This window comes from Aspergillus brasiliensis (genome assembly GCF_001889945.1).
Source record: "Aspergillus brasiliensis CBS 101740 unplaced genomic scaffold ASPBRscaffold_28, whole genome shotgun sequence".
In the NCBI taxonomy this organism is placed as follows: domain Eukaryota; kingdom Fungi; phylum Ascomycota; class Eurotiomycetes; order Eurotiales; family Aspergillaceae; genus Aspergillus; species Aspergillus brasiliensis.
In genome coordinates, this window is record NW_027137469.1 from 47,856 (window position 1) to 73,798 (window position 25,943).

General features: G+C 48.3%; 7 protein-coding genes across 7 annotated transcripts; 4 read left to right on the forward strand and 3 right to left on the reverse strand.

The window, feature by feature from the left end:
• The first annotated feature begins 373 nt into the window (after positions 1-373).
• On the forward strand, positions 374-1,283 carry ASPBRDRAFT_437046 (uncharacterized protein). The gene is made up of 4 exons (XM_067625046.1): positions 374-680; positions 768-865; positions 930-1,046; positions 1,108-1,283. Exons 1-3 carry the CDS (start codon positions 501-503, stop codon positions 1,006-1,008), a joined length of 357 nt encoding a protein of 118 aa, XP_067473082.1. The 5' UTR covers positions 374-500; the 3' UTR covers positions 1,009-1,046; positions 1,108-1,283.
• On the forward strand, positions 1,030-2,001 carry ASPBRDRAFT_49438 (Zn(II)2Cys6 transcription factor domain-containing protein). The gene is made up of 2 exons (XM_067626337.1): positions 1,030-1,469; positions 1,517-2,001. Exons 1-2 carry the CDS (start codon positions 1,329-1,331, stop codon positions 1,772-1,774), a joined length of 399 nt encoding a protein of 132 aa, XP_067473083.1. The 5' UTR covers positions 1,030-1,328; the 3' UTR covers positions 1,775-2,001.
• ASPBRDRAFT_201498 (uncharacterized protein) lies at positions 1,806-3,136 on the reverse strand (the record flags this gene model as incomplete). The annotated part of the gene is made up of 4 exons (XM_067621561.1): positions 1,806-2,437; positions 2,538-2,665; positions 2,725-2,891; positions 2,960-3,136. The coding sequence occupies 4 exons, from the start codon at positions 3,134-3,136 to the stop codon at positions 1,806-1,808; spliced, it is 1,104 nt and encodes a 367-aa protein (XP_067473084.1).
• A 3,541-nt stretch (positions 3,137-6,677) lies between these two features.
• Positions 6,678-8,383, reverse strand: ASPBRDRAFT_49442 (uncharacterized protein). Its single transcript, XM_067626338.1, has 3 exons — positions 8,089-8,383; positions 6,951-8,038; positions 6,678-6,883 (listed from the first exon to the last, which is right to left on the reverse strand). The coding sequence occupies exons 1-2, from the start codon at positions 8,287-8,289 to the stop codon at positions 7,106-7,108; spliced, it is 1,134 nt and encodes a 377-aa protein (XP_067473085.1). The 5' UTR covers positions 8,290-8,383; the 3' UTR covers positions 6,678-6,883; positions 6,951-7,105.
• Positions 8,384-12,113: 3,730 nt separating this feature from the next.
• Positions 12,114-13,787, forward strand: ASPBRDRAFT_139330 (uncharacterized protein; the record flags this gene model as incomplete). The annotated part of the gene is made up of 3 exons (XM_067619083.1): positions 12,114-12,793; positions 12,847-12,934; positions 12,987-13,787. 3 exons carry the CDS (start codon positions 12,114-12,116, stop codon positions 13,785-13,787), a joined length of 1,569 nt encoding a protein of 522 aa, XP_067473086.1.
• A 2,095-nt stretch (positions 13,788-15,882) lies between these two features.
• Positions 15,883-18,397, reverse strand: ASPBRDRAFT_79608 (uncharacterized protein). The gene has a single exon (XM_067629461.1). The coding sequence runs from the start codon at positions 18,256-18,258 to the stop codon at positions 16,084-16,086; it is 2,175 nt and encodes a 724-aa protein (XP_067473087.1). The 5' UTR covers positions 18,259-18,397; the 3' UTR covers positions 15,883-16,083.
• A 47-nt stretch (positions 18,398-18,444) lies between these two features.
• On the forward strand, positions 18,445-19,386 carry ASPBRDRAFT_139323 (uncharacterized protein; the record flags this gene model as incomplete). Its single annotated transcript, XM_067619081.1, has 2 exons — positions 18,445-19,134; positions 19,192-19,386. Coding segments are annotated over 2 exons (885 nt in total), but the record flags the coding sequence as incomplete, so codon positions are not given.
• Between the last annotated feature and the right edge of the window lie 6,557 nt (positions 19,387-25,943).

Below are 25,943 nucleotides of genomic sequence, written 5' to 3' on the forward strand. Positions count from 1 at the left end.
TCGTTCCTATCCGCCTGCTCTGGGGCTCAATTGCTTAGTCATCATTTAGTCATTGTTAGAATCCCCGGATAACGTAATCCAACGTTCGCGCGGCCCACCCCTCTGGTACGATTACCCGATATAATCAAAATGAAGCCTTTCAATCAAGACAAATTCATATATAAATACTATATGCCTAATTACTAGGTGTTTTAGAGCACTGTGTACGTCTATGGTCAATCTGAAGTAATCTATACAGCGTAGAGACACGCGTGAGGGGCTTTCTGGAGGTTGAGGTAGCTGCTCAACCTCAGCCTCAATCTCTGGAACTTGCTTATTTTGAACTTCTTCTTGTTGTATAACTCTCTGAGCACCTTCAATGGTGGTGCAAAAAAAAAAAAAAAAATAAATAATTAAATAAATAAAAAATAAAGACAAAGACCGCCTCCTATCTGTACCATTTTGACTAGTAGCAGAAAAACTGGTCTCAAAAGGGATACGTCTCGGAATAATCTTATTCCATGCCGGCTTGGTTATGCCGCGAGGTCCGCCAACGTGCAGCCCCTGGGAGCACCTGCACCGGAATGGGTGTGGTTTGTACGACACCAACCACTGCAGCTCTTGAAACTACGCCTGCTCCGGCTGTTGAAGAGCTGGGTTGCATATTGCCTGCAATGCGTTCAACACCCATAATGACTTACGTAAGCAACAGTACCTGGACTCGGGCGCGCCATCAAGTTCTTCGTGAGACTGGACAGATCTGACCTCCTTGTCAATAGTATCGATAGTGCCGTGTGGTTGTTGTCTTAGCCCCGTATTTCTCAGGGCCATGGATAACACGATACTCCTTTAAGCTTCTTTGTTATACTTCACGGCGAGTTACATAGTGTGCCATTCGATGCTTACTGTTCCCTCCACTCGTCGCTTATCCTTACTGGCACGGATAACAGTATCTTTTCACTAAATCGCAATATCGCGCCTGGAACGCCGAACTCTACCATGGGACAGAAAAGTCGGCTTATTAGCTAGCCCCTTTCTGCCGAAGATGATCTGTCGAGTTTAGCAAGGTAACACCGACGCTGGTTGAGGGAGGCTGATAGGCTGTTCTTTGTTTGACAGGCTTGGCAGAATCGGGTCGAAGAGGCTTAGCCCGAATGTTTCTCTTGAAGCAAACATGCTTCACTATGTATATAATAGAAAACCCCTCTGCAATGTAGTCCAGCATTGTCTCCCCAAGACTAAGCGTCCTCCGCCAGCTTTCTATCATTATATACCGGAAGAGAAGCGCCAGTATTAGCCAATCACATCTACCGGGCAATTCAATCCCTCAGAGCCAACCGATATTCACCATGAACAAAGCGACATCAGGAAATCTACCCCGACGGCTGCTGCCTGAAGTCTCCCCCGGGAAAGTAAGCCATTCTCCCGTCCAGACTTCATCCAAGCGCAGATCATTCGCGTGCACGAATTGCCGTCGAAAACACATTAAGGTTGATGTTGCGAATTAACTTACCTTGATGAGGCTAACTGATTATAGTGCACTGGTCCTCCATCCTGCGAAACCTGTGTTCATTCTGGGCGAACTTGTGTATTCGAGCCCTCCAAAGACCGACGAAGAAAAGAAGCTCTGCGACATGCAGAAAAGGCAACGGAAGGATACAGAAACGCCCTGGTGATGGTGATTCAGACATTCAAAAGCGGTGCAGATCAGGAAGTCCGTGATCTGGTGGATAGGATGAAACAATCTTCTTCGGTTGACGACAGTCTGGCAGAGCTGCAAGAGATGACACATTGAGAGAAGTAGGATGCACGTTGACCACATGTATTTAACGGTTGTCGCTGGGAGATGTTCGGCGCCTTGGAGAGTCTTCTCCGAGCAGCTGACCAGACCCGTAGCGAGTATTGAATTCATTTTTCTCCGCCCGCGCGGGTGGCTCTTCTCCTATCCCGACTTGTCCACGGAAGTCCCGAGATAATTGCTGTAGCGAAGTGTCTGACATTTGGCCCAACCACTGCGCCGAGTTCGAGCCAGTGATGATATGCTTGGCGGAAATCAGATCTCCAATGGTAGATACCACGAGCTGATGTGACTCATCAGAAGATGTCACGTCCTCAAAGATATTTGTGCGGGCTCTGTGTGCCAATTCAGAGGCCTCTGAACAGACATTAAGACATTGGATAATGCTTTCCCTCTCCTCCTTGATGAGATTCAGGTTCGTGAGATCCTTGGACATTAGGCCCTGTTCCGACATTTGTCTCAGTCGGTTTGTCAGTTCCATCAGACGGGCCTGGAGTGCCTCCGAATTTGATGAGACTCTTGCGCTAAAGTCAGTGAGCATAGCGCTGGTCAGGTTCTGGGATTGACCGGATATATCATCATTGCCAGAACCAAACGATACAGATATATTCTCACCCTTAGAAGGGAGTTGCGGAAGCTGTTTTTGGAACTGTGCAATGACTTGCGCAACATGAGTACATATTGTCAGGCATTGCTCAGTGCTTTCCTTTCTCCTCCCGTATGTCTCGTAAGTTAAAAGTATCAGACCTTTGAACAGGACCCCCGTGCTCATCGAGCGATTGCAACCTTTCCTCAATGTCTTGTAGATGCTCCTGAAGGTCAGATGTTGCTTCCTCGATCATGGTCTTATACTGGTCGATGACAGCGCTGGCAACAGTGGCTTGACGACTGAGTATATTAAGTCAGAGTCAATGGTTCATAGTCATTGTAGGGCTCATATATCTTACAATGTGGCGCCCCCAAGAGCGATAGAGATAGTTGCTTTATAACCAGCAAGCGTTGTTTTCAGGTCATTGATATTCCCACCCATGTACTGTAATTTAGCCCAGTCACGAAAGCTTGTGCGTTGGCCGTGGAATGGGCCACGCATTTGCGAATAATGTCCCTGAACTCGCTGCATATTTTCCCACATCGCAGAAGAGGTAACTTCAAGCTGGCCAGCTCGGCTTCATTGTCTATTACTGCCGAGATTAAGGTGCCGAGGACCTGTGTCAAACATTCCAGTTCGTACCGTAGCTCACGAACAGTTAGCTGCGTGTTTTTGAAGCCCTCCACTAGAGCATAGAGCGATTTACTGGCTTCAAAGGCGAAAGTCGCAAGCGCGATCAAGCTGGAGGCCACGGAGAGAGCATCCGCCATATTGATTCGTTCGGCCTGGAAGAGGGGATTGTGATTGACAGATAAGTCGGTAAATAGATAAATGTGTTGGAGGTTCTACTGTATGTCTGAGGAGTTGTGGTTCAGTCTGGGAATAATCCGCTGGATCGTAGATTTAATCATCATCAGCGGGTCAAGCACGAGGCTCCCTGTGATTAAGCCGGGCGGCTACAGAAATGCCTTGATTAGAGATACCTACAAAGTCCCGTATCGAATGTAATGACCGTCCTTTTCACGTCCCATTTGCGATCACGACAGAAACCGGAGGGACAAATATGTTGTAACCTTCATTAAGCCTTTTATATATCCCCGTATCCCTTCATAGGAAATAATGAAGCCCTGCCAAAATAATGACTCGTCACATCTAGTTTAGCTGATGACTATACCGTACGATCCGAAAGCGCTCGTAGCGAAAATACACATGGTAGTACTGAGCTTCGCTACGAGCAGTCCAAGACCCCGCGATAAAATACGCAACTGTCAGTACGAAAGTCGACCAGAGCCGCCCCTGGAAGACGACTCATCTCATTTTCCCAGCTAGACCTCCGAAAGAGAAGGCTTAGTCTAGTTTTCGAAGTCAGGCAGCCGGATTAATGACAGATGTATGGTCGTTGGCGCCGTGGTTTGGCCAATTATGATGCATGATTGACACGTACAGAAGAGGGAGTCGTTACCTGTACTGTCCCAAGCAATCCGTACGGAGACGCCGTGTATGTTGATCAACGCCTATTGTGGCGGTTATCTTCAGTAAACAGATATTACAAGTTGAAAAACGATTAGACAGGACCTCTAGACGCTCATCGTGTGGTAGAATCATCTACTGAACTTGATGCGGAATCCGGTTTGAGCTTTCATCAAACATAGGGGTAGCCAGGGGAGGGTAACTCTTGTTCTAATATGGACGTAGCCTTGTGGTTCTCAGTGGCTTATTCGGACTTCCACCAGCCAGACCAATGGCAAACATTGAAAGATCAGCAACTGTTCTCTGTGATAAGAAAAAAGTAATTTTTTTTCTAGGGGTTCTAAAAATCTCCCACCATGACATTCCTGAGCGATGACACATTGCTTTATCACGTGATCTCGTAGGGGGATCGTAATCTATGGTTCGATCAAACCGCAACCGCAACCGCAACCGCAACCAGTAGCTTTCCCTTTAGGATGTCTATGAATATGACATGGCAGAACTAGCGGAAACGTTTTAGTGCAGTTTCGAATGATTTGAGTAGTCCCGGGCCGCTTGCACCCTGGCACGCTGTTATTAGTAATGGAGCTTCAGCCTGTTCAACACATGCAACTCGATCATCCTTCGGATCATCCTTCATCACCAAAACTAAGGGGCGCGATCAGAAGTCTGAGAATTTTCTATGCACATTCCCACGCATAGTTACCATGAAGATCAACCTCGGTACATGTCGGGGAATCGGGTTGGCGCCATTGCCCCATATTCACTCTTGCATAGCGTTCTAACAGTATATTCTGTCTTTCGCCCCTCCCAACTATCTAGCCATCTTACTTAAGTAGAAGGTACCTGGCTAGTAATCTGACAGTCCATGTCATTTGAGGCTAGCTATAATTATCAGATGAGATCTCAACGTACTCCACAATGCTTGAAATTGGAGGTTGGGGCGTGTGCCCTTTGTTGCAGATTGTACTTGTTTTCGCTGGTACATAATCATGTGAAGCAAGTGCCTGCTCAGTGCTCAGAGCGGCTTATTTAAATTTTGGGCTCAATCTTTCAGCATTTTGGCCGAGAATACTGTTGAGTTGGGACTCGAAGGTCATAACGTAATTCACCATCGCGCGGCCCATCTTGTAATGCTATATTGAAAGCTACCTTTTTAATACTATGATATATCTCAACAACAACAAGACTTCAGCTCTGTGTCTGGAGATCAAAACTATTTGGTGAAAATTTTGCTATCTAAGATACTTTTTTTGTCTAAATTAACTCATTAGTATTATTTTCCAATTAAGATACCGGTAATTTATATTACCGGCTTATTCATATAGTTAATAGGTTTTTAGAAAAGTATATGTGGTGACACCACTCTTACAGAACGAATCGTACCTTTAGATATTCAAGAGCGAGCGAACACCATCCACGCGGCGAAGCAGACGTACCTTCCACACTAAGTACAACGTATAAGATCTATTCATATTAAAACCCACCATGTCTATTCAGGCGGTGGTCTCGAGCTTGTTTAGGCAACCGGGACGATCGTCGACGATCGGTGCACCAGCTATGTCTAGCGGCATTGCTGCCGAAGGCTAGTTCTGCTGTCGAAAGTCCTCGTGCAGAGCCCGCACTAGAAAATGATTGAGTGTTTGACGCACAAATGAAAGAGGAACAGAGCGAGAGACACTCTGACTAATGATCCGATTATCACTAATTAGTCAGGTGACATTCTGGGCAAAGGCGCCCTACCATGGTCTCTTCTCCAGTTCGACAACACTTTCTATCAAAGCAGTGGATGCCTCGTACACAAACTCTGAAGGATCTTTTCGGACTTCATCAGATTGATGAGATCCCTTGAGCGTACCGAGATGTGGAAGGGCGAATCTTATAAGGATTTCTTGTAGGTCTGATCTTGGCGGACACTGGGACCCATAGACATCGCTGACAATTGCGAGAGATCCGCAGTCGTCCCAGTCCTTTCTCAGGTTGGAGTCCAACTTCCTTCTGGAATATATCTTCAATCCTCTAATCAGCCTGACCGTGTGGGCCGCTTAACCGTGGATTACGTTATATCACTATCCAGCAGTCGTTTATAGGATTACCGCCACAAGGTCTCCGAGCCGGCAGCATTCCACTACAAGCCACCTCAACTTACGGGGGGGGAAATATAAAAAATAAAGAGAAAGAAAGAGAAGGAGAGAGTAAAGAAACAAAAACAACAAAAGAAACTGCACCGAAAGGCAAAGCCAGTCAAGATTTCGCTTCTATAAGATACTCTGCAACCTTATCGTTGCTGTCACGAAGTATCCCCACAATAACTGAAACAGCCATGGGATAATCCCTTCAAGCTAACACATAGGTGTTAAGGATCCCTCAGCACCCCATCAAATCCCACCTATTTCTTCCCACTAGGAGGAGTATAAGTCGAGCCACCATTGCCGTTATTGTAATAAGTGCTCCCATCGGGGTTGGAGTAATAGTAGGACCCGTTACTGGAGAAGGAAATTTATTAGAACTGGTTTGGCAAACTCCAGGTCGGACTAGAAGAATAATAGTGAGGAGATGGCATGGAACGGGATGACACGACCGACCTGTTTGAGTAGTGGTAGGAGTTTGAGTTAGAGCTGCCAGAGTAGTCGCGGGAGCACCAGTGGTTTCCCTTTTGGACATCATATCGTTAGCTAAGGTTTTGGATCTACAAAATAGGGTGGTACTTACCTCACTATTAGTACCGGAGCCCTTGTAGCTGAAGTCTTTCCCAGACCTGGGCATGTTTATGATTTGATCACTGATAAAATAATGTATGGGTTTGTTGATTCAGTGGATCTTTTAGAAGCTAGAAGATGCGCTGCTGCTGGTAGAGGAGGAAGAGTGAGGGAGAGGAAGTGAGAGATGAGAGCGAAAGATGAGTGTCGGGCAATTCAAAGTGAGGGGTTAAGGCAGCAACGTACCCTTGGTCCCGGTCGGTTCCGTTGATCATGCAGGTGAGTTTTTGACATTTCCTTCAATGTACTTATGCACACGAGTGGATTCATAGTACTATGATGGTTTTGCTACATATCAGTTATCGACATGGTTCTTTTGATACCGATGTGAGGATATGTTGCTCTATGGACCTACGTTATCAGGAGACAAATCCCAACTCAGAATTTCGCCAGATTGTCTATTCTCAAGATAGGAAGCAGTGTAAGGTATACGTTACAAGTTTTAGACCAATGCAAGAAAGTTCACAGCAATGCCCAAAGTAATTGAACGTCTTGTGACATGAACTGACCCTAGGACTTCAAAAACGGAGCTCTTGCCAGCGCATCTGCCTGGATACCCCAAATATGCTTGCCTAGAACGGCTAGTCTAGGGCCAAAGTTCTTCAAAACGAGATCAATGTCCGGAACATTGTGTTGAAGCGCTTGACTATACATATCGTCCGTCCCGAATGTTGCAATTTCCCACATCCTCTTCCACCCTTGGATTGCCACGGCTGCATCCGGACAATCATTCCGGATATTGGTTGCAAGCATGTAGAACGAAGATCGCTTGGCATGAAACCTGGAATGCTTGTACAGTTGCACTGAGGCAAAAGTTGTAAATATATATAGTAATTGTACGGTATGTGGAGACTCGACTTTGTGAAGAAGAACGATCATCGTTCCCCCCAGCTTGACATGCTCCAATCCAAGCGCCAGCTGTGTCAGGGTCAGCCTGCTGGCTTCTCGATGTTCACGGTAGGTGGCCCTGTCGTGGTTTCTTAGCACCTGACCATCACATATGACTAGGTCAAATGCCTGTCCAGGCTCGAATTGACGGGGTAAGAATTTCCCTGTATCTGGGTGATCGTTCGGGATTTCCAACAGGCCCATATCCGCAGCCAACAGGGTGATGTCAATGAACTTCACCGAAATATTAGGATGCTTAGGTAGAAGGACATTGTGACCTCCTTCACACCTCGGTAAGCTGAATCCTATAGCTCGGGCTTTGGGATTAACCCGCAATGCTGTTCCAAGAAAGCCTCCCGGTGCCATGCACATATCAAGGATACGTTGTTTGTCCAGATAAGGGCTATGGATCCGGAAAACATCCGTAAGCTGTTGCATGTCATCTCCTATTTCTTTCATCATTCTGAAGAAATGCTTGGCTGTTTTCTTATCAGCATTGTCTGCTGTTTGACGCTGCTGTTCGAAGAACCGATCACCCGCCGGATTTTCCCAACCCTATTTTACTAGTCAACTCAAGGTCCTAGAAATGGCCGGCTTAACCTGACCTTATGCCGAAGCTCGGATAGTCGCTGAAACTCCGGCACCTCATTTAGCAGGTATTGTGCTATGATCTTAGCGGGACTTTGGCTCTCGCTAGCCTGGGAGGTAGTTGCCTCGTGATGGGGAACGGTACTCTGAGATGCACCATGTGCTGCAGAGACGTGCTCATACGCCTGGCACCGTTTATTCTCTGTTGTTGGACACATTTCGTGCAAGGAGGCGGTATGTACTATAGAAGAAGAAGGAACAAATTTGTACGTAATGGTAATGGGGTATTGACTATATTTAAATGTAAGCCGGGCTGATATTGTTGAATATTAACAGCCGATAACCGATCACGACGAAGATCGTTCTCTCGCACGATGTATTGACGTGGCGTTGACAGGCATTTTGGAGTTTATTCAGTTCCAATCAGGCCTCGAGGCAGCCCACCACAGCGGACGCAGCTAATGCAATAGGCTGGATCGTGAGGCCACTATAACCCACGGTATGGATTGCAGGTATGGAGCATATGACTAATGAGAAGGACACAGGGCGGAAAGAAGGGCGCGATAGCCAATAGCGCAGGCCGAGGTGGTATCCAGATGTTCTGCCGGCGGGAACCAGCAGACACACTATTGTCAGGCAGCCATACGTGATAATGACTCCGAAGTGTTTGTGGAATAGTATATAGTACATATACTAGTGCAGCACGAGAGTGAATGTACAAGGCAACTTATTGGAATAGAATGCCCAGTAAATAATCTGGCAAAGAAAGATTATCCATGTAATCATACAAGCCGTATTGATGGGGCTTAGTACTAAAAACAGCAGAGACTAGGAGACGATCTCAAACTGCGTTGTCGGCCAGCCTTATGACGAAATGGTTAGAAAAAGGGCAAGAAGTGTAAGACGACTTTCTTCACTCCTCAACATTTACAAAACCTCATTTCCTTCTCCTGGTGTTCTCAGAAGTTTTTTTTTTCCCGTCTTGGGACTGTGACCGCCCGAGTCAGACTCAGCTACCCCGCAATAACGATCGAGTCAAACGGACAACATAATTCAAAGCTTGTTCTAGAATAAAAGTCATACTCATCAATACCAGAGAACAGCGAGTGTCTGCTAGCATGTTAGAAAATTGATGTGGAAGTTGGCAGGTATAGCTGATTGCAAACCCGTCTAGATGCAGTAATGCAGACCGGTAGCAGTGGCGTAGTCAACTGAACAGGTGAGATTATAATATCTGAGTTTTTATGGTTCTTGGAATATACTGATCTCATTCGAAATAATACTTGTCCGTACAATCGAGCGTGGAAGAAGGCATGACAACTTCGAATAATTTGTGGTATTGGTATTGGTCTTTCGAGATAGGTTTGGATATTGTTCAGTATCTATGTCTAACTCAAAATTATCTTCTGCCCATGCTTGGAACAAACTTTTAGAACTATTATTCGAGTTCAAGTGGGCTTGGGTAATTGGAGTACCGTCATAAGTATAGTCACCCGTATACAAGAATTCAAGTATCTTTTCAATGAGCATATGATTGCAATCCTCAATGATGATCTCACCGTTGCTTTTCTATAAATATTTAGATCAATTCCATAATTACACCTGAAAAGAACTGGAGTATCTCACCTTAAAGTGACTACTACAAGCAATTTCAAAATACTCTGATTGGGGATAGAGGATGTTCCAATGGGCTGGAAAGATTTAATCACCACATTTGATGGATAAATCGCTGTACTTCGGTTTGAGAAATTGACTGATTAGATGACAGCAGTTGTACAATATAAGATTACTAACCGTAGTATCTAACCTAAGGACCAGGTCTTTCATCTTTCTGATAATTTGTTCCTTTGCAGAAACCGGCTCGGTAGGTACAACAGCTATATCAACGGATGTAGATACTGTCGACTGTCTTTTTTTTCCTCCATTCCTTATCAAAAGCTTGTAAATCTCTTCAGACAGGAGAAGCTGTGCCCTATATCAAATAAAAGAAAGGGTTATCATTGCCGCTATTTCTGAACAAGCGAATGCGATCTGCTGTGAGGGAGTCAGGGATTGATTTGGTCATCAGCTTCTTGTTAGTACTATGCTTTGCCCGGTGGGATGGCATCTGTAGCCTCGCATGACGTGGCCATGCATCAGCCATCGCCATCAGAATGTGCCAATAGTAATGGCATAGTAAGGTCCGAAAAGTCATGGAATAGTACCCGGTTGCTCTACAAATCCGACCCCGAATCCGCTCAGGATCCATAGTATGGCTGCTCTATTGGGGCAAGAAGCCTGTTGTGGCAATCGGAACAAGAAGAGAGTGGAATTCTCACAATTCTCTAGTTTATAATAAGTTGGTTGCCAGCTGGGTTTCCTTGCGAGAAAAGGTTATTTATTTCGTGGCTATTGCGAGTAATCCCAAGCTGACCGACACCAATCGCCCATTTTTCTCTCTTAATTGGTCGCTCCATGCCGGCTACACGTAACCTTATTTGCAGGGATGGTACAGTACTTGTGAGAATTATCCTTTTTTGCGTTTCTTGGCCACCTGCACGCAATCATAGTATTCGGATTTGATCGCCACTTTGATGATTAGTAGTCACCAATGTGGAGAATTCACTGGTCAATTCAGGGCTCGAGGTGTAGTATGTCAGTCCTATGAGAAATTATACCTCAGAACTATGCTGCTTCTTGAGGGGACATTCCCCAGCTATCCGGATACACTGAGAATGCATGTCTATGTTTGATCCCTCGCATCAGCAGCCAACAGTTTCCAGTACCACAACGAAACCGGCTCATTTTAAGCAGTCCGAGGCAGCCATGGCAGTTGTCCAAGGTAGAGGTTTATGGTCTGTGCAGTGTTTGCTGGCCCTCCAAGTGTGAAGGGATCCCAGCAGCGGTCGCCTTTCTCATCTCCATTTGACAAGCAAGGTCTGTTAGTGCACAATAGGACTGGTGCGAGCGGGAGGCTTGCGGTCAGACGAAGCGATGACTCCGGTAGACCAGCCACCTCTACCTCTCAGGCCCCTCTTGCCTGCAGTCTTCTGTTGTCCGCAGTCCTCTCATGAATATGGCTACATACCGTAACAATTGGAGGGTAGATGAGATAGCCTATGCAACTAGCGAGATTGACACCATTATAGAAGAAGATGCAGTCAAAAGTGTTGCCTAAACAAGGGACTTCTAGGCTACGATTTCATTCAGTCTTTAGTAAGTCAAATCGAGCTGTTCTACTGGCTGCGAGGTCCGGAACGGGCTCCGAGAAGTTCATTCCCACTACATCGGCGACCGGGCTCTTTCCGTGCGGGGCAAGCGTTCTGTCATACTGTTGTTGCGGAGTTATAGGCTAGATATTGCCCCTCCTCTAATGGGAGGGGGTTGTACTTGGTTATTGTCGCAATCATGCCAATGATTAACAGAGCAAAGACTTTAATGCGCTGCATGGCCTTGGATAATGGAGCCCGACATATCCGGGCGCTCCGATTAGATGTGCTGGGCCAGTGATCCACAGAAACTATTTTCATTTGAACTGCTGGAGTACTCGGCCAAGTTGGCAGGGTCAAATCGCCGCCAGGATAAGCGACACGTTGCACAACCCCTTCTTGTGTTTGCTGAGCTGTAATTCCCATGAGTCAAACATGTGTTAATCTTTCCAACCCGACTGCCTCACTCTATTTTGGTCAGATATGAGTGGTTTCTAGCAGATCAAAAGCAGAATACTTTCGAGGATCTTATAACCTGCAACCCTGTAAGCAAGAGTGCGCAGATGCGCAGTGACAGTACCACAGATGTGGTAACCATACAGACCATGCCACAACAACACTACCTATGGCTTTCTATCAAATGGGCAGTTCAGTCGCCAACCTACTTTTCACTTGAGAGCTAGTAGCATCGAAGAGCTGAACACCAACTATGACAGAGAATGGACAGGGTCCGCGGCTCACTATAAGAACCAAGGTTGCAAACTGCTCAGGGCATAGATTTTGAAAATGATGTACTATCACCGATTCACTCTGTTATCTTAGCAAGGGAACCAATCGAAGCTTTACTGTCAGCAATGCCTTCCGCAACTACAACCGTCTTATCCGTGAAGTCCGAGGCCGAGGCCCAGGCCCCTGATGTTCAGGCATTTTTAGGCTTCTTTGCCCAACTCAAGGAATTATCTCCCACAGTGGGCTTCAATATGATTCTGACAGTCCACGACGAAAACATGACACTGCGGAGTCATCTGAAGTCCAAAGAAGAGCAAGTCATCGATCTTGAGAAGAAGATAAGAGACTGTGATCTGAAGAAGGAGACCGCCATCAATGAAATGTTCCTGATGAATGAGAAAGAAAGGCGGCGCCATCAAGATACCCAAAGTCGTGCGCAAGAGCTTCAAAAGACCCTGCAAGAGAAGGACGACCTTATCAATGGACAAAATGCAGCCCTGGACACCAAAGAAACACAGATAAGAAAAGCAAAGGCCGAGTTCAGAAAACAAACGGAGGTTTTGGTGCAGGCGCAACAGGACATCAGTGCTCTACAGGGTAATCTCAAAGCGAAGGACACTATCATCGACCAACTAAAGGCAGCAGAATCGGGATTAAAACATAGCTTTTCTACTACTAAGGAGAATGCAAAGGCACTTGAGGAGAAGAATTCGAATCTTCAACAACTGCTGGATGACACTCGTGCCAGACTCAACACAATTGAAGGATTTGCCTCTGGGTTTTATGAAGGGGACGAGGGCTCCTTGTAAGTGACACCTGGAAACACAGTAGAAGCTATAGTATACTAACAGCTTACAGGATAGATGATTTCACTGGCCTGTGGCACTTTGCCAAGACAGAGCTGTACTCTCAGTTCAATGTCGACTTCACTACAGAAGCTATCTCGGTACGTATTGACAGCAAGATATCTAATATGGCTGACTGATCTATTTCCTCAGAACGGCTCAGCGTGGACCAATCTAAAACGCTGCGATCTTGTCCGTAACTACCACATTCCCCTACCTTGTTCGAATACCCCACCAGCGAAACAAATCCGCTTAGCAATTATTCTTGCTATCCTCGCGAGGGAGATCGACAAATATATCTTCCAGCCATGCTACATCATCCCTGAAGATGCCCGTATTCGGAAAATTCTTGGTGATCTTGCCATGACTGACAGTGAGAAGGAATCATTTTGCCGGTCTGTCCTGCAGTCAATTAATACGCAAGCCCAAGAAAAAGCTCTTTCGTCGACTATCCAGACTGTCGTCGGTCGCGTGCTGTCATACTTTGACGATTTACTGACAGAGGCACAACATATGTCAATGCGCTCTAGTTTGGAAAAGATCGTGCGGAAAGCCGCAGGAGTTTGGCAACCCATACGACATGCCAAGCGAAGATATGAGCCAGATTTCGAACAGCCAGGACCCGACGAGTATTGGCTTCCCTTTACTTTGGACGAGAACAGCCGACCGGAGGCACAAACTGCACAGAACACCCAGGATAAGAATGCTCTAACAATATTTCCGCGCCTTTCAGTCATAGAGAACAATCGCATGACATTACACACCGTTGTAATCCAGCTTAACAGATCATCACCTCTCTTCTGCGCAGCGTCCAGTGAATTATCAAAGGCGACATCCAATTCTAGCGTGGTTCGAGTCATGGCAAAGACTTTACGGAGCAAATCTGCCAACTCCAAAGGTGCAAACCAGCCAGACGGACACTCAAATGGTACTAGAAAGGCATCTGGAAAATGATGAATGACAGTTACAGCAATACGGGATGCTAGTTTTATAGGCCCGCACTCGAAATTCAACTCCTTTATTTTGTCACCTTAACGCTACCTTAGACTACTTTAACAATGTCCCTTTAACCTTATGCTTATTGCGCTAGTTCATAACCGGTTAATAACAAAGACTTTTGGCATATAGTGAGAAGCTATGTGATTTCGAGCAAGACTTACAGTAATGATCACAATACATGTTATATCCCTCTTTCTCAATTCATGAGGAAACAACCTGTAGAGCTGAGGCTCTAGATTTACTCCAGCCGCACAGACTATGCTGCGATTCTGAATACAAGGAGCAAAGAGATAAGACGCATGAATCGTTTGATAATGTTGAGTCGAATATTGAGGGGCAGCCGTGGTGCGTATCACATCATCTGGATATGTTTTATTTCTGGTCAATAATTGCTCATAGCAGCCCTTATAGTCCTTCCTTTCAAGAGAAGTCATCGTTCATTGCACTACCACCCTGCCTACAGTAGAAACCTTTAGATCTACCAGCATGGTAACGAAATGAGATCATCCCCACCGTAACCACAAGTCCTGGCAACAAGTTCAAACTCATGATCATTGCTGCAAATTGGTAGGCCTGACCATTTTCTCCTAAATATCAGTTGACACCTCTCCACTACCAGCTTCCTCATTCCCTGACTTAGCAACGTCGAAGATATACCGAAGCACTGCCCGAAAGCCCATCTGCAACCCAGCACGTCGCAGGTAGTTCTTAGTATCCGGTGGCCACTCGCTCCTATTGTTACAGCACCACTTGAGATTCTCTACAGTAGGGAGTCTTTTCGCATTAAGATACTCCACGGCAATTCGGAAAATCTTCGCAAGCCCTTTTCGAAGTCACTTGTTGGTTTTGGGGTTCTTTCAGTCGTTCTTGCCGCTGCTTATCGCTCCATGAACAACTCGTGGAAGGTGAGCTATCGAACAACAAGGTACGGTAGCATTATTTTTCATTTAAATTACACTTGTTACACATAAACAAAGTCATAACGTAAGTGGTACAGCGTATAATTTCTCATACTATCTGTGTGTACCATCACGTGGCTAATTCCCTCACGAGAGGATATTCATGAGATCCATTCCATCCTAGAAAAGTCCTTCTGGTCTGATACTTCCATGTCCTAAAATAGCTTGTGATCTATCAATCTATTACTAGAAGTTTTTGCTTGAGTATCACTACGTAGGATAATCTATATATGTCGTGGGGCAACACAAAAGGCTTTTCTTGTACTACTAACCGCTCGAAGACGTCATTCTCGAACCAATCCAGCTCACATGTAATAAAACTCTTGGACAGAGCCATATATGTCTAAACCAGTCCTGAGAATACTCTCGCATTCTCCCGAGCGACATAGAACAGTGACATTTATTGGTTGATTTTAGCTCGGTTTCCGCTCGATCCAGGACTCTCAAGATCAAGGATACAAGGTGCCTATTCTTGTTGCGTCGGCTCTCAGCTGCGAGCCTCAGCTCCTCATACTCAGATATTAAGAACATGGCATTGTTGCCGTCAACAGTGGCTGCGCAATAACATTGAGCGGGACTGAGGCTTTGGACCCTAGCCAGTAGTCCACTCAACTACGGTATCAATAGTTTTATTAGGTGAATGAGATATACCTTTCTTATTAGCCTGGGGTACCTGCTCCCGATGATTGCCCGAGATGAATGGTGGTGGAGTACCTGAACAGCCGCCGGCGAGTAGTTTGAGAATAAGGCTGGGTAGAATCATCGAGAAGCGGTTGATCTGGTTTCTGGAGGTCGAGCTGACTTGTTGCGTAATCTTCGGGCTAATGCAAGAACTTCCTTTCAAGCCTAGCATGCAGTAACAGAGTATTGCTCTTATATATCACCTCGCAAGGTTTATTTCTTGAGTTCCCCATCCATTTCGGGCTCCCGTCATTTTCCTAAGCCAGCTTTTGAACAGCCATCAGTCTTGAACAGCCATACTTTTATTCAGTCTGTCGGTTTATTTAGGATTCTTTTCTAGCCCTCGAGCTATTAAGAAAATATGCATCCCAATTTTGGCTTTAAAGGAACTTTCATCATGTGTTTTATATCGTGTTGAGATTTAGAGACCATCTGCATTTTTTTTGGCCGATGACAATCCGGCAGACTGTTCATAAGGACTTCAAGTTATGAAGGCAGCTACTGTATAAACAACGATCCTGCATTTACTTGAGAATTTTCCAACTATTACATTACTGCCAGTCCATATTACTCATTCATGCACAGGCGTGCAATTCCTCTCACCTTCATAATTAGACAATACAGAGTCGTTTTCTCTTGTGCAGTTCTCTACACGCATGCTTCCCCGATGACTTCACCCGCTTTCTCATAGGTTTATGCTGGAGTTCTGACCAGTGAAAGTCAATGATTAGGGCCCGCCCGAGCTCAGCATTCCACAGGATATTGTCTCGCCGGAGGTCATGGTGCAGAACCCCCAGGGAATAGATCTCCTTCTTAGACCTCGCAATCTCAAGCGCAAACTTCTGATCATGCCTTATAGGCTCACCCCCCCAGGCCATGATAAGCATGTGGCGGATCTCGCCGGCTCCATGTAGGAAGTAAGATTTGGCCAAATCAATGGCTCCCAGGAAAACAGGAACAGCAGATCCCTGTACTTGGTTGAGTACGCGATATACGTCCTCCTCACGTCTGACCTTGTCCCACCATTGGGAAGTTGTTCCTTTACCGACCATGGTATATCCATATGCAGTGTAGGTAATCTTAAATGGCGCTCCTGATTTGCCACAACCCCCCATTGGTGTACAGTCTCGATCGATATTTTCATCTAGCTGCTGTTTAAGTTGCCTGATTAACATGGCAGCATTAATGAGATGTTTACTGCTGCTTCCTCCTTGTCGATGAAGAAAAATATTCGGGCAACTTTCATCCAGCTGACCACCTTGTTGCAAGCTACGTAGACATTTCTGAGTGCAAAACTGTGCGGTGTGCTGCTGACCTTGGCTGCCGCTTGGAGTATATCGATATCCCGCCAGACGTGTTGATCGTTGAGCAGATGGAGACGAAGGAGATGATGGAACCAGACTAAAACCACGCTTCCTTTTCCCTGGAGCTTGATCTACGTCAGAATCAGAATCATCATGTCGAGTCAGGTTCGGCGACGCGCAGCTAGCTCGAGACCCGGTGGGTATTCGACGACTGTCGGCGGGGGGTGGAGCAGGAGACGAAGATGGTATATACTCTGATGTAGTAGGTTCGGAGCTCGTATACTCTGATGCTGTGTATTCTGAGTCGGGCGGGTTTTGTTGCAATTCCGATTCCGGGATCTGGGAACGTGTATGATCGAAACTTGTCTTCCATTCTGGCAGCTTCTTTGTGGCATTCCGCCACTCCTGGTCACGATATTGTGAGCGGAAACTCATGAGGCATAAGCACAATACCCGAGCAACAGCTGTTAGCGGTTGTTGTAGAGAACTCAGTTCATCATCCGCGTTAACTTCCATGTTGGGTTCACAGAGATGGTAGTATAAGGTGCCCGGATCATCATAAGGGACCCGTAGCAAAACAATTGCGAATCCATTAGTCAGATATGAGTACTCAAGCCCTTCCTGGAGCATGACATGATACTCCTGAACCACAGCCGAGCCGGTTAGCCAGGCTGCATTATATCTCAATTTCTCGGGCCCCTCTGTGGGAACGGAGTCCGGTCTGATCACTTCCTCCCAGAATTGCATCGGTCGTAAACCCGCTCGAAGATTCTCCACGGATAGTTTATGGGGCGGCTTGTACTCAACTGTCATGATAATGGTACTACTATTACCGTCGACACGGTGTATACAATATTGATCTGGTCGGGAGCGTCGGGAACTCGACGGTTTATCCGTTTGCGACTGGTCGGCGTCAACCGCATCGAGGGCGTTAGCGTGGTTGTCGAATTGGATTGCATCGCCCAAGCGAAATTCCTCTCGAGCAGCAGGTATCTTGCAGAGCTCTGTGATGATGTCACGAACATAATCCTCCACGCCGAACCGCTCGTAGCTTTCCAAATCCTGCTCACTGCTTATTGCCCTCTTGCTGAATCGTTGCCCCAAGTCCTTTAGCGCAAGGCAAGGCGAGAATAAACGTGCGGCAGGCTGATTGGACGGTGCAAGATAGGCGCAAACAGAGCGATAGACCTTTTGCTGCTCGGCTGCACAGTTAGTCCAGTGCAGAAGCTGCAGCGGACAGCGTTTCCCAGTAGGTGCTGGTATCTTCCCTGTTGTAGAACGAGACGGACTTTCGGCTCGCAGGGATCGAGAAAAATAGACGTGACAGAATCGAATAAGCTCAGCAAAGGTTGTTTGTCGTGTCTGTTCTCTCCCCTGATCCCTTTCCTGCTCTGCTTGTTTCCTAAGCTCTGCTTCCCGCTGGCGTTCCTCCTCAGCCCTCAAAAAGAGAGCTTTGTAGTCTGGTGGGCTGCTGTTGTCCATTTGCTTCAAAAAGTGTTGGTTGATTTCGATTGACGGTCGCTGCGGTGTAACCAGGCGTGCTCTGCTTCCGGGGCCAGCAACGCAGTACTCTCCGTTTGCCTGTGCTCCGGACGCTCACCAAGTCCTCATTAGCCGCCCGGATCGTCACCCGGAAAATCATTTTCACCGACTACTAGGTCAGCTGATATGTTACCAGCTCCATCTCTGGAGGCCTTTCTCAACAGCGTGATTACCTTAGCTAAGAAAACTCGCGAGCAACCATCCGGACAGGAGATCCTGGGAAAGCTAAACAACCTACAGCCGATCGTAGAGGACATCACCCTCATCAATAATGCCGTCAACAATGTACTCGCGTCGCCTGCTCCCGTCGCACCCAACGCAGCCACTCGCATCGCCTCCTGGGCTGACGTAGTCCGTTCGGGCACACCCTCGTACCCGTCGACACCGAACAGCAGAGCCTCCACAACCGCGGGTGTCAAAGACAGAGAGACCATAGTGAGACTGGACGCGAACGCGGCGGCTGTACTCCGACGTGTATCATCGGAAGACCTCCGCAAGAGAGTGAATGATGCCTTGGGAACACGGATAGATCTGCTCGGGAAAGCCCCCCAGGTCATAGCCGCAAAGCAACTGAAGAGCGGGGACGTAGTACTACATACCGCGACCACGGCAGAAGCAGACACTCTGAAGGCCACCGAAGAAGAATGGGTCAAAGTCCTCGGAACGTCCGCGAGGGTGGTTAGGCCCATATACGGAGTGATCGTACATGGCGTACGAACCAGCAAAGAATCTATCGACACTGACAACCAAGGAAGAACCATTGAAAAGATCGAATCCGAGAACGCAGTGCTCTATGAGGGAGCGAAGGTAACCTATGTAGGATGGCTAACCAAAGAGGGAAGAAGGAAACAGGCCTCATCTCTCATCGTAGAGTTTACAACGAAATATCACGCGAACCGGGCCATCCGCGAGGGACTGGTGTTGAACGCGATCCACCACGACTGCGTCCTATACGACAAGTCGTGCCGACTCAAGCAGTGCTATAGATGCCACGAATACGGCCACATCGGACCTCAGTGCGACGCCGAAGAGCGATGCGGATATTGCGCAGGAAAGCACAACACCAAAGAATGCATGGTGAAGGAGACCGACCCCAAACCGGCACCGTCGTGTGTGCTGTGCAAAGGTCTACACACGACATGGAGCAATGCCTGTCCGCGGAGGAGGAAGGAAATGGCCAGAATAGAACAGGCCCGACAAAATCGACCTGTCTTCTACTACGAAACAGACGACTCCGGGAGGTCGATAGTAGGCGCCAGTGTGAGAACTCAGGAGCATGCCACGATGCGTTCAACAAGCCCGATTGGAACACAAGACAACACCAGCATGCTAGGGAGCTCACAGACGAGCATTGCCTCCAGCCAACCACGCTCATACGATTTGAGGAAAGCCATCCAGCCATCCACGTGGTTAGCTGGACAGGAGTGGCAGACGGCGCATAAGAGACGACGCACTGTCGCGCGACGTGTTCTCGCCGAAAGTCCCGCGAATACTAGAAGAGTGGAGGTGACGACGCAACCAGATAACCCAATCCCAGGGGAAAACATGCAGCCGATCTCAAACTTCTTTGAAGCCACACCTTCCAGTCAACAATGAACAGGCAAACCACATTATCAATACTACAGCACAATGTCATGAAGTCAGGAGACAAGGTGATGGCGACCCTGTTAAGAGACAGGAAGATCACCAACTACGATGTGCTAGCAATACAAGAACCCTGGAGAAACCCTTTTATGCATACGACCCACCATCCTATCCCGCAACACTTCGAACTGGCGTACCATAACCACGCGAAAACGCGGGTCTGCTTCTTTGTGAATAAAAGGATTGATAGCAGCCGCTAGTCAATCACACACCACACTCCAGACCTAAGCTCGCTACATCTACGCTGGGGAGAAGAAGAGAGCGAAGAGATCGTTATTCACAACGTATACAATCCCGTCCCGCCCTAGAACCGACAAATAGTGCCCTTCCAGCACTCCGGGCGGCAATGGAGCGATGGCGAACGGCCGAGCAGATCGTCGTGGAAGACTTCAACCTGCATCACCCACACTGGGGCGGCCTAATGAGGCAAAGAACGGACCCCGAGGCGGAGGAAACACTACGACTAATTGAGGAATAGGACATGGCTCTCCTCTACGAAGCAGGTACGGTTACTTTCCGAGCCCGGGGCTCCGAATCGACAATCGACCTCTCCTTAGCCACGCCCAAACTCCAAGACAGCCTTATCCTCTGCCTCCCACGGGACGACCTAGACCATGACTCAGACCATATCCCTCTCGAGACGATCCTGGCAACACCAACCCGCGAGCGCACATTTCCCGAAAAGTGGAACTGGGAACTCACCGATCAGGACCGACTCCACCGCGTCCTGGTGCAAAACCTACGAGACTTGACGAAGTTGAACACAGAACGAGATATAGATTACGCCACGAAGGGCATAGTCGGCGCCATCCTAGAAGCAGTCAAAGAATCCACCCCCAAATTCCGAGTCGGGCCACGCTCGATACCGGGCTGGACGACGGAATGCAAGGAGGCGCAGCAGCTTGCCCGACGCCTGAGACGGAGATACCAACGTGAACGAACCCCCAAAGCCTGGGAGGCATATCGCCGAGCACGGAATTACAAGGCCAGACTTATCAGGAAAACTCTGCGGAACTACCACCGGAGGAAGGTTAAAGAGGCGACGAGCTCTCTAGAGGGCCTCTGGAAGATAGCCCGATGGGCCCGCCGTGGAGAACCACGGACCACACTCATACCACCACTCCAACGCCCGGACGGAGGAATGGAAACAGACGTAAGGAAAAAGTTGGAGATGATCAAAGACGCTTTCTTCCCACCACCTCCTGAAGTGGACCTGAGGGACGTCCGAAACTACAAGTATCCAAGACCAATACAGCTCCCACCGATCACGCGGCGGGAGGTGACAGAAGCAATCCGACATATGCCGGGCAGAAAGGCACCGGGAAAGGACACCATCCCAAGCCACCTGCTACATCACATCTCACCATACATCGCGGAACCCCTCCAGCGACTTTACAACGCGTGTCTCCGGTTACACTACTGCCCCCAACACTTCCGAGAGTCGGTCACAGTAACGCTCAGGAAACCGGGGAAAGGCGACTATAGTCAACTGAAGTCATACCGACCGGTAGCACTCCTGAACACTCTGGGCAAGGTAATGGAATCCATGCTGGCAAGACGATTGAGTTACATAGTCGAGAAACACGACCTATTACCCTCACAGCACATGGGAGGACGGAGAGGAGTCTCGACAGAGCAGGCCATCCATGTTTTGCTGGAAAGAATACACACGACCTGGAAATTAGCACCGGCTCACATCGCCAGTGTCCTGTTTCTCGACGTCTCAGGTGCGTTCGACCATGTATCACATACGCGGCTACTCCACAACCTACGGAAACGAAGAATTGACTGGGACACCGTGGGATGGATCGCAAGTTTCCTCGGCAACAGAAGAACAACAATACGAATGGGAGCTATCGAGTCTGAAGCCTATACGGTGGTCGTCGGAATCCCCCAGGGCTCACCCCTCTCACCCGCGCTATATCTCTTCTATAATGCGGACCTCCTCAAGGCCGCTGCGAATAGACACATACAAACATCGGGCTGGATCGACGATGTCTACTTTTTCACGAGGAGTACATCGACTAAAGAAAACTGCAGAATCCTGGAATGGGCACATCAGAGAGCGGAAACATGGGCGAGGACCCACGGCTCGAAGTTCTCCCCCACGAAATATCAGCTGGTGCACTTCACTCGATCTAGGACCAAATTTAACGTTACTCAGACTATGAGAGTGGCCGGTGCGGAAATCAAACCTTCCGAGACAGCCACATACCTGGGTATCACGCTGGACTCTGCGCTCCGATGGGATGATCAGGGTAAACAGGTTGAGCGGAAAGCAACGCTTTTCCTAAAGCCTCTAACTACGCTGGCCGGAAGCACATGGGGGGCAGGACTGATGCAGCTACGCCGAATCTACCAGTCGGTAATTATTCCAGGCCTTCTCTACGGGTGTTCAGCATGGTACGTCCTCAAATCCAGCGGCGAACATCATGAGACACGCTTACGAAGTCTAAACAAAATCCACACCCGAGCAATGCTGGCCATCACTGGCGCACACAGAACTACTTCAACAGCGGCATTGAACATCGAAACGTATCAGCTGCCGATGCGATGGCTGTTAGAGAAACAAATGCTGGAGACGCTGTTACGGGTGGCAACCACTAGATCCAGAGATCAAGTCGGGACAGCACGTAGGGGGGAGACCATGGATCGGGGGCATCTCCGGCCAGACTGGTACCCCTGGGAGTGGAGCCCACTTCAGAGAATTGAGGAGCTTGCCGCCCGGAGGCTGGGGCAGGCCAACTTTGGGAACCTAGAATATATCCAGCCATACATTGTGGCGCCATACTGGGCACCACCAGAGGTGACGATCGACGAGAGCGTAGAACAAGCAATCACAAGCCACAACGACATTACGGGCAAGGACCAGTCGGTTGTAGCACTATACACAGATGGGAGAGGGATCAACGGCAAGATAGGAGCGGCAGCGGTATGTCCGCAGTACCAAGAGACGCGGACAGCCTACCTGGGTGAACAGTCAGGGGCCACAGTGTGTGCCGCGGAACTGCAAGGGATCTTCCTGGCCCTGGTCATGATCATACGTCATCGGATAGGTCAGGCAGTGGTCTTTACTGACAACCAGGCAGCTCTACGAGCGCTACGAAACCCAGGCAGTCACTCAGGACAATATCTCCTAGAAGCAGCCATAGCGGCGGTCGGTAAAGCAAGGGAAAACGGACTCACAGTAAGCTTCCGATGGATACCGTCACATAGTGGCGTCGAAGGCAACGAGCTAGCCGACAAAGCGGCGAAGGAAGCCACCGGATGGCGACAGACTCGTGGACACCGCGGCAAGATGAAAGAAGTGATGACCGCAACGACAGCACCACGGCCGATCCAACAAAGACTCCTTCGCTCTGCGGTAAAATCCAGGATTCGGGAGACAATGAACGCCCAGTGGGAACAAGAATGGCAGACAAACCCACACGGGCGTGCAGTGTACGAACTGACGCCGATCCCAACGAAGGAGGTCTTGAGAATACACCGAAGTCTCCCGCGCCCCCTAAGCACAGTAACTGTACAAATGCGGACAGGGAAAATCGGGCTCCGACACTACCTGTATCAACGCGGGGTGCCGGATATGCAGGACGGAGACTGCCGCTGCGGGAGGGCTACCCAGACTGTGCGGCACGTTCTCCTCGCCTGCCCACTCTTCAAGAACCTACGCGAACAGTATCTAGCGAGACCGGGAGGAAGATTGGAAGGACGGGGAGACGTGAAAACAATACTGAATACGCCCGGGCTGGCAATACGGGCGGCCAAATTCATGCTACGAACAGGGCTCCTAGGGCAATTTGGAGCCGTACAGCAGGATGAACTAGATGAGGCAGAGCACTGAGGTCAACGGGTATATAGATGGAGAAGGGGACTTGGGGTGCCCTGGGCGAATGCCCCGTGGAGCCAAGCCCTCGATTTAGGCAGACAAAATAGGTATTACTAACCACTCCTACCGTCATAAGCGGTGTGGCGGTTCCCGCATAGCCATCGACTATGATAGGCTGGGACGGCGAATGAAAAGACCGAGACCGAGACCGAGTTGATATGTTACGGCGACCTCTCCGCGAACATCTTGAATAAGACCCACCAGCTTCGAATCACGCACGCGTCAGGCATCCCCTTACCCCGAAACGCGTACATTTTCACCATAACAGCCCAACAACGACCTGAACGATCGTATGGATTCCCGCACGTTTGTCTACAACAAAGTCCCGATTGGGTCACCTACTTAGACTGACTCCGTCCAACAATTCTGCAACTAGCGAATTTTAGATCTTATCACGACCCTGATGAGGAGTTCTTCTGCTCGACACTTCGGCATTAAAACCATCAATACCATCGGCTTGACGTTAGTTTGCTGAATGGGATCATTCACGGTTGACCATTGTCCTAAGCGCGTATTCTCGAAGGGCCGGCGAAAGTAATTTTCCGGGCATAAACAGAGCAGCCAATGAAAATCCTGAATACGCCTAAGCTTGTAATCCATGCAGCCAAATTGATAATACCAACTCGCTCCTTGGCCAAGTCAGAGCTATTGAACGGGAAAACAGATCAGGTAAAGCACTAAGGTTTCTGGGCACACGGAGGTCAAGAGGATTTGAGGAACCCTGCGGTGACAGGCTTGAGCGGAGTCAAGTCCTCAGGGCAATATTATATTGAAGGCAGGAATATGTGCGTAATCGTAGGTAACTGCGAAGCTCCTAACAAGCAAAGATTGCAGCTCCCGCATAGCCACGGTTTCCTAGAGTGGCTGGGACGGAGTATGAAAAGATCCGACATCCGAATCCGGGAGGCTAATGAAACGAGAAAAGTAGCTAACTCAAACTTTTTGAAACCAACACACCGGAGAAAATTGAAAGACCAACGAACTCCGTGGAAGGCTTCTATTGACTGTTCACTGCTTATGGGGAATCATTAAATAAAAAACCGGGGTCCTCTTTATTATCAAAATAGGTTGCGACGCAAACATTCAATGGTCCAGAAAGCCACTCCTATGGATCAGCAACGCGGCAGCGTGTCGAAACCATATTGGAATGGTGTGCTACCACAGTTCCGTTGATAAGGCTCTTTCGGAGTTAAATGTCAAAACGTTTGTTTTACGACCCAATAAAATAGGTATCTCGCCATGGAGCAAACGACGGGTTGATTCTATGGATGGAGACATCGAGCAATGATCCGGATGCGATCGCTGGAGATAGTGATTTAATTCGATAATAATAATGGATCTTGGTCTGATTACGAGAGCAGCTCTCCCTTTAACTATTGTGAGAGCTTTCGAGCTTACAATCCCCTTTTCGCAGTGCGCCAGGGCTATCTGGCATCACGTGCCGGGAAGCCAGAGTGGAAAGAGCTGACCATACTGACACCGGTTCATGGGGATCTATGATGGAACATCCAAAAACCTCTCGTCCGTGTGGCCATGCAGAACAGGTTATCGCGGGGCCAGAGATGTCAGGAGGCTCTAAGTGCTGAGACTCAGCGGCAATTTCGGCCCATAGGTACTAGAAAGTTGTTGGTTTCTGGCATCCTAAGCTGGAAGTGAACTTCTTCGTGGAAACGTTTGACTGCTTGAAAGAGTGTGTATGAGCGCCCATACCCAGGATCACTTGAAAATGTTGGGGGTGAAAAGACCTCTGGAGACAATGTGATACAGCAGGTTTCGAGAGATTCGGCAAAACGTCGGAAGAGTGGAGGGGGGGGCATGCGACGGTACTTTTGCTGCAAATTTAGGACCGCCGTAATCGATGGCGCTAGCGCTGCCCGCATAGTTCCCACGGAATGCAGAATTAGGCTTAGCGTCAGAGATGCTATGGTGAGGCCATTCTGGAACGGTCGGTCACTGCTGCAGCGTGACTATTGGTTGTCATGGTGCAGGGTACCTGAGCAGCTTCGAATGTCTGCGCTGAGGTCACCCCGGGAGGTGGAACACCAGATGCCCTGCGCAGGAGGCACGGGTATCCATGGAGATAATATTTGCGAGA